This window comes from Microtus oregoni, unplaced genomic scaffold, assembly GCF_018167655.1.
Source record: "Microtus oregoni isolate MIOR12 unplaced genomic scaffold, Mior012 000035F_ref0000213, whole genome shotgun sequence".
Classification (NCBI taxonomy): Eukaryota; Metazoa; Chordata; class Mammalia; order Rodentia; family Cricetidae; genus Microtus; species Microtus oregoni.
The window spans coordinates 20,030,141-20,044,708 of NW_024543094.1; the positions used below are offsets into that span (position 1 = coordinate 20,030,141).

The 14,568-nt window shown below is 41.4% G+C and overlaps 1 protein-coding gene across 2 annotated transcripts in view; it reads right to left on the reverse strand.

The window, feature by feature from the left end:
* Positions 1-14,568, reverse strand: part of Bend7 (BEN domain containing 7) — an 81,942-nt gene that overhangs the window by 39,617 nt on the left and 27,757 nt on the right. For both annotated transcript variants that reach the window (XM_041630899.1, XM_041630898.1), the window contains 2 exons: positions 13,083-13,205; positions 9,493-9,758 (listed from right to left, as the gene is read on the reverse strand). In XM_041630899.1, the coding sequence (XP_041486833.1) occupies positions 9,493-9,758; positions 13,083-13,205 (389 nt within the window). The remainder of the gene's footprint in view (positions 1-9,492; positions 9,759-13,082; positions 13,206-14,568) is intronic.

Below are 14,568 nucleotides of genomic sequence, written 5' to 3' on the forward strand. Positions count from 1 at the left end.
TATATTCTGCCCTGCCATAGGCCAAAGCAGCTTTATTCGTTAACCAATAAAAGCAACACATATACAGAAGGACATTCCACATCAGTGATAATGCAAAATAAAAACGGCAGCTGGTTCCACAGTTTCAATCTACCCCACACTTACTTGAGGGAGCAATATCTCAGCACACGTTGGGAAACTGCTGCACGGGCTTCAGTGCTTATCAAGAACTTCTGAAGTCCTACAGGATGCCTTCAGAGAACATCCTGGATACCTGCAATCTGCCTTTTCACCTTGCTCTTCTGCTCATAGCATTTCCTTCTCCGAGCTTTTCCTAGCTCCGTTCTGCCCACAGGGGTAGCCATGTACTGTTACTGCTTCTTGTTTAACATGAGCACATGTTAGTATTTATTATATTATCCTTTGTATCTGTGGTGTCTAGTACATGGTAGGCACTTAGTAAGCTTTGAAATTTCATTAGCCATAGTCTAAATTATTTTAATATTTACATTATATCTATGTAATTTCAATATGAAAACTGCACTTGGTAGATCTAATCAAAAGGAAAAGAATGTCTACTTACCCAAATTGTATACACAATCACAGCTCATCCCTAACTGTCATATTTGCGACTCTGAAAAGCAGTCCACTTAGACGTGAGGATTTGGGGTCAGTTTCTCTCCTGACAAACTGAAGTTACTCTTTTTGCTTGTCCTACTATGTTCAAATATTCCACATATTACAGAATGAAGAGTGTTCAGAACCCGGCCTATATCATTCAGACAACTAAGGAAGGTGCTGGGCGTCGGCCCTTGTAAAAGAAATTCTGGACTGAATTATCCAGAAAGTTATCTCATTCTTCTGCTCCACTTTGCCATTTAATGTTTGGTTTCTGAATGCCTGGTAAATATCACTGCAAGAACAGTGCTGTCAGATTTCCCCCTGACTTTTGCGTCTTGCTGCTTGCTGGTCAAAGGTCTAGAGGAGCTTGACAGGAGCGAGAGGCTGAATACCTAATTCCTGCAACAGAACGGGCACGCACACAGCAAGCACTCAGCAAACACTTGTCTAGTGATCCGATGTGGGATTGTTAGGGTGGAGAGGCTTTTACCATCAAAAGGCTGACATGAGATTTTATTCGGAATTATAATTTTATTTTGTATATCCTATGAACTTTAATTCTAAATGAGCTAATCTCAGAGTTTTAACAGAATTCCAGGATCATGTAGAGTACATTACACACACCCCTTCCAAGTGTATCCTGCAGCTATTTGACCACCTTGAGTGAACAGGAGTTCTTCAGCTGTGAGAGACAAGAAGGAAAGGCCTGCAACTTATTAATGTAACTCTGGGTTGGATTCTGATACCACTAATCTGGTGCTTAAAATTCAAGTCACCTGACTTCTGAGAGTCAGAATTTCCTCTAAAGGACTGGGACCCTAGCTTTAGGAACACTGACCTGAATCAAACACCAGTCAGAACAGGCACTCCCTTCTAAGGCCTGCAGAATATGTCTATGAAATGTGTTTGATTTAGTTGGGATGCACAGTTCTTAACATTCACTGTGCCAAGAATCCAGTTCGCATCCAACAGATGTGTACCAGGATAAACAAAATGCTAGATAGAGATTCAGCACAGTTACAAGGTCAGAGTTTGCTATTCCTGCTATAGAGGAAGTGGTCTACAAGTCTCATGCTGTGACTAGGCTCACACCAATGTCTTAGAATGATTGTGCTGGCTCCAGGAGGAGAAGACTTGGAGAAAACTGAGCACCTGGTTCAGAACCTTCTTCCTAAGACCCTTCTGTGGGAAAGGATTCAAGGTTGGCTCTGCAGCTGAGACCCATGTAAACACATCACACACACTGCATGGAAAGGAGAACCCAAGAGGTTCTGAGCGAAGGCAGTTAGAGCTAACATCAGGCAGGACTGGCTCCTGGAGCTGTGGAGGAAAAGGGGATGCCAGAGGCCGAGAAAGGAGTGGAATGGTACTTTAATAGGGCCTGGAAGACAAGAATTAGTAGGCCGCAATATAGTTATTATTTGTGGCACCTCCTTCTATGATGCCTAAAAGTAGATATCTGGAGGTTTCTGTGAAGCCAAGACTTCTGTGCCATTGCAATCCTATGGTGTGTGACTGCAAAGGGGCTATCGAGGACAAAAACTGCCATTGCTTTCTGTCCCCCCACTGCCAGGCCCACACTGTTGTTTTGAGCTGATCTTTCCAATCCAAGGAACAGGAACTCATCCACTTGCAAGTAAGAACCTTATGGAGGAGTAAGCAGTCTGGTTAACTGCTACAGACAGCCCCATTAGGGCAAGGGTGGCTGAGCTAGCTCCTCCCTGGTCTTCCCTGCCTCCACTCAGACTTCTTAGCAGGTAACAACAGAACACTAACACATGTTTAACATTGCCACAAAGCACCAAGTCCTTTAAAGAAAAAAGAAGAGGGAGAGGACTAGCTTAATGCTGCAAAACATGAAGAAAACATGATACTAATTATCTTGTTTTCCCTATGAAACCTTGCTATTTATTCTACTTTATAAGCATAATCATAGTACATTATTACCATGTAATGAACCACAACTCTGTGCATATATTTAAAAGCAGGTCAAAACACTTCCTGTAGTTGTAGAATCATTAACCCTTTTTGTTTATTGGCTTCAGTTTAAATGAGATCTATTTACTGATAATAGTTATAAAAACAAACACTGTTCTAAATAAGCATCATTAAAAAACTCTAGACTTTCCTTGACAGATTTATTATTTGATGCTCAGGCCAAGACAGATAGCTAATATACTAATTTGCAGAGTCTAGTGTTATAGAAATAAGATCATGTTTAAAATGATGACGTCCAAATTACGGGCACCACTTACAATGTTTACAGAAATTATTTTTAGGGTTCACTACGAATTCCTACTATGCAGTGTTTTACTTACTTTACATGCCTCCGCCACCGAGTTCAATATATCAGTATTGGAAATTCCTTATCCAGCGCAATTTCATCTTACACTGATGATGTTCTGGAAGCAGAAACAGCTCCGTCCTAATGGCTCTTGAAAATGCCCCTGGACTAAGGGCAGCTACACTGACTATGCTGTTTCTCTGCATCTCTGGTGTGGTGTTCCTTTTGGTTAGATTTAATTGGGGTTAAGATCTAGTTTAGGTGATAGGTTTTCCAGCCAGGTAACTGGAAAGGCACCTCCCTGTCCCTGCCACCCACAAGTGCCTGTGAGCATATCATAAGATACTTAAAGAGAGCACATAAATGAATCACTTAGAATATATTGGATACAGGCTATTTTCTATAAGATATTAATAGTACAAAAATTATAGTACGACATTTAACAAGTTACATATGGTCATTGGTTAAGAGGAAAAAGAAGTGCTAATGTTGGGCATTAGCTCCAGATTTTCAACTGTAAATTAATAAATGATACACAAAGATTTTCAAGTTCTATGTTGTGCAAGGTCCACATCTACAGGCACATGCACTGTGTGAATGGTTATGTAAGGTGTGGACCAGGCAGTCGCCAGCTGGGAAGTCTCTGAACGGCTCAGGATGGAACCTTAAAGAAAACTACAAAAGAAGAGGTGAATTCTGCTGAGGATGTAACACAGGACTGACAATAACACTTAAGAGCAATTAGTTTGTCTGTTCGTAATAATGAAACTTTGTCCTATTTATTTAGCAGTGGTATTTAATGCATTTCTAGGAAAATGAATTTCAGAATATGAAAGAAAAAATGTTAAAACAAATAAAACCCCTAACGTTTGTTTTTATTTCGTTCCTAACTGTTACATTTCTTTTAAAACATTCTATCCCATAAATCAAACCTGCTCTGGGTAGACTTACTACTACCATTTAGAAAATGCTACCTCAAAGCCCTTGACCAATGAAGAGCTGAGACTGGGGTCGGGCCTGCTGTGGTTGGCTCAGCAAGTCTGTCTGCTATTGTTAAGCAGTCTAGCACGAATGTGGCCTAAGGTGTGCCTAGTGCAGAATCCCCAGTGTTAATGGAACAGAACTCACTGGCTATACTCCATCAAAGACCAATACTGCAAGAGAGATATTAAAAAGTGCTTAGCCAAATTTCTATGAAAAAGCAAGCGTAATAATCACAGCAGACATTTTACGTTTAATACTGACTAGGATGAAAAGAAATCATTAATGTTCTAATTCTCTTAAGTTTCTTTGATAGAATTCTGGTAGAATTAAGAATTTTAGAAAAGATAATACAATTTGGTTTCTTCTGCATTTGCATAATGAGAGTTTCCAGCCTTTCAGAGACGTGCTGAGCCTTTCCTTCTCAGGCAATAAATTCACGATTCTGAACATTAAGTTCTGATTTATGTTAAAGATGATTGAACTAAATGGACAATATGTAAGATTTTAACACCACAGTGTCGTTTCTTCTCCCCCAACTCCACTGAAATTGCTCCTCTGAGAAGAGGTCATGCTGAGACTCTTTGTCTTTGACCTTCCAGGTAGAGAAGTCCCACTCTTCCCTGTTTTCAGGAGGCTACGATACTGCAAGGGCTGCTTGTGGTTTCTCCCTCTGCCCCTTAAAGAGCAAAGACTATTATGTTCTCTTTAAGCACCCTGAAAATGGTGATATAATTGATATTTGCTTGTTACTTACTATATCCTAGGCCCTAGGGCAGTGAGTGGTTCTCAGCCTTCATAAGGCTGCGACCCTTTAATCAGTTCCTCATGGGGTGAGCCACCCACCACAAAATTATTTCATTGCTACTCCACAACTACAATTTTGCTACTGTTATAAATTGTGATGTAAGTATCTGATAGGCAGGATATCTGACATGTGACCCCTGTGAAAGGTTGTTTGACAGCCGGGTCAACAACCTTGAGTACAACTGTCCTACAATAACAAAGAATACATCAATTTTCTAAATTTTCTTCTTCTATGAAGTGGCTACCATCATTATTCCAAGGCTCAGGGAAACTGAGTAACTTGTTAAAAGACCATCCTCTACCATGATGAGGCGAGGATTTGAACCCAGGTAGCCTGCCGTAGAAACTCAGACTCACACACGTATGCAATGTGTCAATGAGGAAATGGATAATGATTTCCTTTAATTGATCCTAGCAGAACATTTTATCTATTGAGATAATATGATATCAAGAAAGCACTCTGAGGGCTGGAGAGATGGCTCAGTGGTTCAGAGCATTGCCTGCTCTTCCAAAGGTCCTGAGTTCAGTTCCTGGCAACCACATGGTGGCTCACAACCATCTGTAAAGAGGTCTGGTGCCCTCTTCTGGCCTGCAGACATGCACACAGACAGAACATTGTATACATAATAAATAAATAAATAAATAAATAAATAAAAAGAAAGCACTCTGAATTAAGGAGCTATTTTTGTTGAAGGCACCAATGCACTTAAAATTATTTAAGAAGCATACAAAATCAGGATTAACCAAATTATCTTAAACTGATGAATATTTATTTAAATACTGGAGAGTATTTACTATTTATTTACTTTCATGTGGGAGGTTTACTGTGGGGAGGTGCAGAGGCAGTCTCTGGGCAAGTGCAGGAGCAGAAGGAGGGAGAAAGCTGGAGAGTATTTATAATAACTCTATCAAATAAAAACATTTTCTATATGATTAAAATTTAGGAAATTGTTTTAAAGCTTGCCTTAGTCGTTCAGTAAAGCAAAGCAGACAAAACAAAACAGAACTCAGCATCAACAGAAAGAGTACTAAGGTGGTTCAGGTATACCTCCCCTAAGAGACAACACATCAACAGACCCAGCATTGAAAAGCAATAGCTATAAGAAACAAGCAACTGTTTATCTCGGTACTAATAGTGCATTGCGCTGTGAATTCAGGAAAACAGAATTAGATAATGTATTTGAACCTCAGAATTGGTTTTGGGCTTTGCCTCTGTGTAATTTAGGTCTGAATTCTATTTAAGTGCTAATTTTAAAAGGGTCAAATAACCATGCCGCACACGTGAAGCCCCCCCAACCCTTAGCTGTTTCCTCCTCCAAAGCGTTATTTGTTCATGTGCATCTGATCATTTACAGACAGCTAAATTTACTTAACCGTATTTACATTTGTTCCTCTAAAGGTACTTAGGTAGGAACAGTAAGGTTAAAAAAAGAACCATTATTTATTGAGTGCTTAAAATGTGCCAGGCACTGTTCTAAGTGTTTTACATAGAAGGCTTCATTAATTCTTCCAGGAGGCCAACTCTGTGAGGAAAGCATCATTATCCCCACTATAGGGAGGAGGATGAGTGAGGACCAGGGTTCACTTGCTCAGGGTCACACAGCTGAGACCCTAAGTCAGCAGCCTGCTCATTAACCACTTACGTTCCTCCTAAGAAAGTGCCAAGTAAATAGAATTTTTAAAAACTCAGTCTAACCACTTGGTTCTGTTTCATATAATAATCAGTCATAGAGTTACGGGTGCTTGCGATGTCCAGGAAATGTGCTTGAGGGCTGGAGAGATGGCTCGGTGGTAAAGAAGAACACTGTATGCTTTTCCAGAGGACTGGGGCTCAACAAGGAGGTTCACAACCATCTGTAACTCCAATTCAGGGAGCCCAACAGTTTCTTCTGGCCTCCATGGGCACCAGGCATGCACAGGGTGCACACATATAAACAAAGTCAAAATACTCATTAAAAAATTAAAAATTGAAAGAAGGAAGTATATTTGAATGGGCACCCAAAGCCTTTTCCACAGTGAACAAGGGAGAGGACACCTGGAGAGGAGCCTTAGTTTGACCTCTGACCTGCCTCTTGCACAGGTTCCCTTACAGAAGATAACAGTAAGAAGCCCTCCAAGAGTAAGGATTAAATGGGATGGATGACTTATTTCACACAGGATGTCACAGAAGTATTATTACTCACAACACAGGACCTGCTCTTGAGGATCTGGGGAAAGATATAAAATCATGAAAATAATGAAGAAAAACAGCAACGACAATACAGAAGCTTCCATAAAGGAGAATTTCTCAAATTGGACTGGGGCCTGACATGTTTGAGGCAGAGACAAGAGCAAGTAAATGGCAGTTATACTGAGGAGTGGGCTCTCACTGAAGCCAAAATCTGGACCCCAACGTTTTTTAAGTTTATTTTGTACAAGGTGTTTCATGCATGAGTAAATATTTCATCATCTGTAGATTAAGTAACTTGCACTTATTAAGTACCTTTTACATGCAAGGCATTGCAATAGGATTTTCCCATATATGACATATCATTAAATGCACTGATATTTCAGAGGGTCTTGGTTGGAGCTTCGTACAGTCTTGGATTTGAGAAGGGACAGTCATCACTCAGAAGATGTGAGTCCCTAGTGAGCCACGACCCACACGGACTCTTACATCTGGGTTTGTGCTACGAGTACACACAGTCGCATTTGTGTGACAGGACAAGTAAATGTATAAAGAGTAACTTATTACATTGTAAATCTTCAAAAATAATTCAGTTTCTTTTAAATCTAGCAATTAGCAGAGGTGTGATGCTTAGCCCTCATCTTTCTCCAACGCTACAGGGTCTAGATATTCGAGAATACTGAACTGTCTTTCCCTTCCTACCCAAAACAGAAAGCCAGCTTTGTGCTCGTTCTTCCTACCTCGAGTAGAGCTGCTGATAGAACAGCCCCCTCCCCCACTTCCCAAGACAAAGATCAGGGGTTTGCTTTTGCCTTCAGCAACCAAGTCTTTCTGCCACGGCCCTCACTTCACTCCTGCGCAGGCCAGCCTCATGAATGCCTGTGAGCATGCTTCACGGACAGCATTTTTGCAGCCAGTACTGGGACTCACTGCCAAGTTCTCCTAGTGCAGGTTCAGTTTCCACTGGAGAGATCAATCAAACGGCGCTATCAGATGGGTCCTGCGGAGTTGACATCCTCATAGCTGCCCGCTTTGTTTCAGAATCCCGCTACCGTCCAGAGACAATTAGCACCTGAGTTTTCCCGAACAGTGCCACATGTACTTAATCAAATTTAGTAGCTCTTGTTACTAAAAATGGCCATGAATAAAATGTAAATTGTTTTTATGTGTTACATAAAAAATACTCATGTTGGGAAAAACAATAAATACTCTATTCTATTTTGTAAATATACACAGGGTCTTTACCAGACCTCCATTTATAACTCAAATACACTTGGAACTTAACAATAAAAAAGGGAGAGTCCTGTTTTCAATGGCACTAGACACACCAAATAGGAGATGACCTGGTCTCAATTACTGCTCTTACTATATCAATGCCTATTAGGAAAGAAATGTAAGGAAAATATGAGGGTGTGTCAAAACAGCTTCACTGTATTTTGTGGAATAATATTCCTGTTTTCAAGTATGTGATTTACCAGGACATGAACCAGGCCTTAGCTGCAGTGATGCCATGATACCATCAAATGAGGGAACTGGCTCCATACAGAACCTCGTTACCACAAAGGATTTTGTAAATTAAATATTAATTTAGAAGAGCTTAATGGCTGCAGCATATACTTTTGATGAAAACAAAATGCCTCTTTTAACACTGAGACTTGCACGGAAGTGCTACGGATTTTCTAAAATGAAAACAGCAAGATAATTATTTTCATTGCATCTCTTCAGTAAAGACCCAAATGTGGATCTACGGTAGCAAACTGTCTTCCTATAATTCAAATAGACTACTTTTAAAAAATTAGCAATTTGTTTCTTAGTTAAAGTTTAGAAGGCAAGGCCAAATTCCAATCTTATAGAACTCTGTGGGAGGTCTCAGCAGGAGCCTCATCTATGCAATCTGCTAATAATGAATCACTTTTTCTTGTTTATTTTAAGAACTCTGCCAACAAGTTGGGGTTCTCAACATAAATGTGCTTTAGATAAAGACATTGTAAGTAGAGACTGCAGCTGCAAATTCAGCACATTATGACAGAAATTCGTTTATGGTCCTATGAATATAAAACAGCAAGTCAGACGGGTAGCTCAGATGCAATCTACCGTCCTAGACCGCAACAACACTGTAGCTGTGATATTAAAATAGCAAACCTCTGCAGAGCGTTAACCTGTCATTACACGGAGTAAATGGCACGACACTGCCACCTAATTAGCGGTGTGGCTCGCATCTATGAAACAGAATTAGCACCACTGCTCCTTCTTATTCTTCGGTTGTGTTTCCTCAAAGGGATGACCTTATCTGTGTGCTTCTGTGTTCATTTATGCCCATCCACACAGGATTTAATTATGTTCTTTTCGTTTTCTACACTGAGGAAATTGAAAACTGCCACGTGGAAATTAAAAATCTTAAAGAAATTAGCGAGCAGATTATTTACAGCACGGCCTTCTTTCGGAGATAACGGGCAGAATGCCTTTGAATAAGGGAAGACATCTACACTTCTCAGAGAAGGAAGGCCCAGGCAAGGGGCTTCTCTCCCTCTTCCCTTCTGCATAACTCCAAATGTCTCTACCTGTTTGGGGCAGAACTAGCAAGATGGAAGGTGTCTTAATACTATAAGCTTCCTAAGACTTCTATCAGCAGCCAGAAAATATATCAACTTACATCTGAGGAAGGCGATTCGAGAACAATGCCAAATCCCAGGACGTGGTTCTCCTCACTGGAGGTGTGCTCTGTGGCTTGGAGACCAGATGGCCTTGTGGCCACGGCTGCTGGCTTCTCAACTTCCAATGGACCGGGCTTTGGTTTCACAGTCACAGGTTCCACAGTCTTTGGGAGCACTTTTTTCTTCTTATTTCTCTTGCGTGAGACAGCGGTTCGCTGGGAGCATATAAGGGAAATTGGGGGTTGTTGTCTGTTTTGTGTTCCAACTGTGGACAATAAACACAAATATGGTACAGGCACTGTGTCTGAGGCAAACCTACCCGGCTCTGTCTCTGTGATTTACAAACGGACAGGGAAGGGAGGCTCCCTCAGGGTGAAGCACGGATAGATAGATCTCACTCTGCACCGCAGGGCTGCAGAGGCAGCGAGGGGCACCTTACAGTCCTAACAGCAGAGTGTCATCCAGGAGAAAACTCGCTCTGAACACTGTGAATCATCAGACCATTACAGCATCCTGGCTTCGATGGAAGGAAAGGGTTAAAAGCGATGGGAAAATATGGCTTTGTGAATCATATTGACATGCTGGAATAAGAACTCCAGAACTTAAATTTAGGTATGGATCCTCATGCTCTCTAGTAAGCTCATTCCAGCAAAACCTCTAATGTCTCTGGGAGTTCAGCTGATCAGTTACAGTCTACAAGGGCCGAAATGATGACCATTTGGGTAAGACTGGTTGAAAGAAACAGTGTGGAAGGAATCTATCTAGAACAGGGCTGGGTAAGCACATGGGAAAGTAGTGTTAGTCACTTAATCCTGCCAGGTTTCTTTCCTCATCAAGTATCCTCTGCATGTTAACTATCTCCAGTGCACTGTGTTCAACAGAAAGTAGGAAAGACATAGTTGTGAGCGAGTCAAGTACATTAACAAATCTACAAACAGTACAATGACAAGTGTTCACAATGAACTTCAGGAATCCGAGACGGCAAGTTTACTTTTCACAGGGATACTCTGAGAAGGAGAATTTATCAACCACTCTGATGAAAACTAAAATAGGAAAATACAGCTTCAATTTGTATCAAATCTTCCTCTATTAACATGGCTTCCTAAGTAAAACCATAGGAGTGCCGGCTGTTTTTCTTTTGAACAGAAAGAAACGCATAAACGTAAGCCACATGAAAGCCAGGCCTTTAAATGGGCAGCAACACAGCCTACTTCCTTTTACTTATTTCCTGTAAGTCTGGAAATCAAGAATATTTATACCGATCCAAATATCTTTATCTTTGTATTAGAAGGTAATTTCCAAGTTTAGGGAGCAACGAGCTGGACAGTGGCCTTGTTTAGCTATGCATCATGTGATTAGTGACGGTGGTTCTAGATATCAACTGCACACTAGAATTAGTGTGGCGCTTTAAAAAGTACTTCCAGGGCTGGAGAGATGGCACAGTGGTTAAGAGCATTGCCTGCCCTTCCAAAGGTCCTGAGTTCAATTCCCAGCAACCACATGGTAGCTCACAACCATCTGTAAAGAGGTCTGGTGCCTCTTTATTATATTCTGACATGCACACAGACAGAATATTGTATACATAATAAATAAATAAATATTAAAAAAAATAAAAAGTCCTTCCAGGCCTTAAGAACCTGTCCTGGACTCAGTGGGTCAGAATGTCCAGCAGTGGGGCCAGGGTGTCAATATCACTGCAAGGATTCTCCAAAGATTTCAGCAGGCAGAAGGCTGCATTTTCACTCCAGGCTAGTCTGTCCTGTCCCAGGGTCAAATGGCTTCCAGGCACCTTGAGAAGGAGCAGCTAGGCTGCAGCCCCCAGGCCCAAGCTCTTTCTAAGCTCAGTCATTGAAATGCTTTTGCTGTTCAGACAGGGTTACTGAGTCTTGCTTCTCTTGCAAATCTTGGAAGAGCCCAGTCTTCCTGCACTCAGATCTTAACTGCTTGATCTAAGTCCTCGTCTTCCTGTAAAATAAAGGTGAAGCTTTCAAAATAGAATTTAAATCTAAGTCTCATGGGCAATAAACCTTAAGTAAATCTGCCCGCACAACATGAATTTTTAAGTTTAAGAAAATTAAATGAGAGTCATTTATCCAGTTTATCCTTTTTGTTCTCCACAGCTCTGGAATCATTTGCCTCGCTAATCTGCAAAGGTTCAGAAGAGAAAACATGGTGACAAAATGGCATTTACTTAATAGATTCTAAAAAGGCTCCAGCCAAGGATTTACAGGGGTGCAATTTGTAGTTTGCCATTTCAGTAGTAAGGAGCTTAAGTAACAAAATAAATCATTATAATTTCATATGCATATTTTCTTAAGGACTAACAAATTCCCTCTCTGTGCACAGCATCTACAGAACAGAGTAACCTTTCTTTCCGAGGCTCTGACGTAGAAGACGGCAGCCTCTGCCAGGCTGGTAAGGACCCAGAGTTATCAGGTGGAACGCGGTGAGTCAAGTGCTTATTGACTTGACCAAATGCTTATTTCTGCCTTGGGATAAGACCCAATTTGGTCCTTAAAAATACGTTTCCCAGAAATCCCTTTGGCTTCTCTAAAAATGTGAGTGTGGGTAACTGACATGTCTAAGTACTGACCACATCACGGAATGTGAGCATTTTCCTAGAATGCACCAGCTGGCACCAAGTCATTTTCTGAGTGATGACGTCGTGAGCAGGATGGTGAGGAGAGTCAGAAGCGCTGTGACCGCAGGGCTGGGCTGCTCCCCTGCTTTCCCACAGTAGCATCAACCAGCAGTGTCCCCGTCAAGAGGGATTTGTTATTTTTGCATATATAACAAAAGAAAACTTCCAATTTCCTTACTAATTGTGAAGACTGGAAAATAAGGCACTAAACCTTGACTTCCAAACTTCTACAAAGTGCCGTGGGGTCTTTAAGAGAATACTGAGTTGTGCATCCTACCTTACAAAATCTCATTTACTGTTGCTATCTCCTTCACATTTAAAAACAACCTCATGAGTGAATTAGATATTGACACTCCACTCACAAGTGAGAACAGAGAGGCCCAGAAGTCGTCCAGCTAGTGAGTGAAAAACAGGGAGCTCAATCTCCAACTATACATGCCCTGTTTTACTGTTAACCTTGCCCAATGACAAAGAGAACAGAGCCTCATGAAGGAAGCAGACAGAGACGAGGTTTGTCTGATCATCAGCGTCCTGACGCAAGCTGAGAGTGACGAGCAGGGCCTGGGCTCACCACTCTCACATCCCTGAGAATCTTCAACAGGGAAGCTTGTATTTCCTGAAGGGCTCTCTCACGTAAGATATTCCAAAATTTAATTAACTGGCATTTGTGAAGTACCAGGAGATCATGGGATGAAGTGTGCTGAGTTCATGTGCATAAGCCTCACAGCAGTATTAGGGGCAATAACAAAATTTGTTTGATTTGCTAAAAAAATAAAATAAGACAAAAATCACAAGTTGTTGAAAAGTCGAGAAAATGAATACTTGAAAAGGCACAGCAAGACAGCAGGGTGGGAACGAGTGTGGGACAAAGGACAACGCACACAACTGAAGATGTCAGATACACAGTCACAATCAAAGGATGCATTTGGAGGTCTGATTTTTTTGTACCTGCTTGAAACTGCATTAATTTCCTCATGGTCTTGAGTTCTTGGAGAATGGCCTGCAATGTTGACTGGCAGTTACAAGTACAACAGTTGGATCCAGCTGATGAATTCACCCCTGGAAGTTCTCCTAAGCATGAAAGAAAAGAATGATATACTCCCAAAGCATGCAAAAAATAATTATAAAGAAAACGAAAAAAAAAAGTGTACCTTGACAGCATTTTGAAGTGTGTACAATCATCATCAAACTGTGCTAGAAGAAAATGTACCCAGTAATTTTCACATCCTGAATTTGGGAGTCTGACTTTATCTAATTACCCAGCCTTCTGTTTGTAAGGTGCATGCTGTGTCCCAGGTAGCAAGGTCTGTGTGAACGCAGGCACACAGTGCGCTGCCAAGGCAGGCCTGTCTACTGTGAGGCCGGGTCATCTTGGATAACAAGACTCTGACAAGTCATGATAAATACTCATGCTACTTTCTCTTATATTTTTGCTTGTGAGCCTAGCTAGCCTTCAGCGGCTGAGCCATCTCTCCAGCCTTCACACTCCTTTCTCAAACAGCAGACACGAAACCAGAGTCCCAGCTCCACATCAGTCTTAGAAAACCACCGCTAGAATGCAAGCTACAAAGTTTATATTAAGAAGCAAACCAGCCTAACAAAGACTAGTTTTACTGGTAAGCATGCTGTTTCAACAAGGAAGAGCTGTGGACACACAGGGTCTTCTGCAGTACTCTCTGGCTGGGGTGGGGAGAAGCAGGAGGCAGGGTGGGAGGGGCAGCACTTGACCTGAAGGTTCAGAGGTGTCCATAGGTTGCTCTTCTTCACTTTGCTTCTTATAATCCCCCATCTCCAGGCTCCTTTTTTCTTAACAAAGCGACTCTCCTGTTTCCCCTATACATGCACAAGTATTTCCCCATTGTCCATGAACTAAAACAGCACATTTGGGAAAAAAATTTGGCAGCTGGACCTCTCCAGCTCCAGGTTAGCTGCCATGAACAAGGGCAGTCAAAGAGGCAGCTACGTCTTAAGTTCCTGACAGGCAGGTGAGTTGAAGTTCTACGGTGAGTTGTTCCAGTGATGTCTTTTATCATATATTGAATATAATCTAACTCCTAATAATTATTATTTGAGATACTGAAGTTTACCACAGCAAAACCACAGAAGAACTAAAGGTTACTTCTGGAGCAGCGCCAAGGAATAACATTCAAACGGTAGCAAAGAGAGGCAACTCGGCTTTAGAACTGCCAGTTACCCCAAAGAAACAGACGGCTGGCACAGCTGTATCCTAGGGATCCTTGGGCAGCTCTGAGAGGTGTGCAGGGCATAGCCTCAAGTGAGGCTGAAGATCCCACTTCACTTTTAACTCCCCACAGCAGTAACAGGAGGTAGCTAAAAATGCACATTTGTTTAAACTTCTTCTAACTGCAAATGACGTCATGAATAGTCTATAGTGTTTGTGTACCTAAGTTATAATAAATCTTGGTTTTTGTCT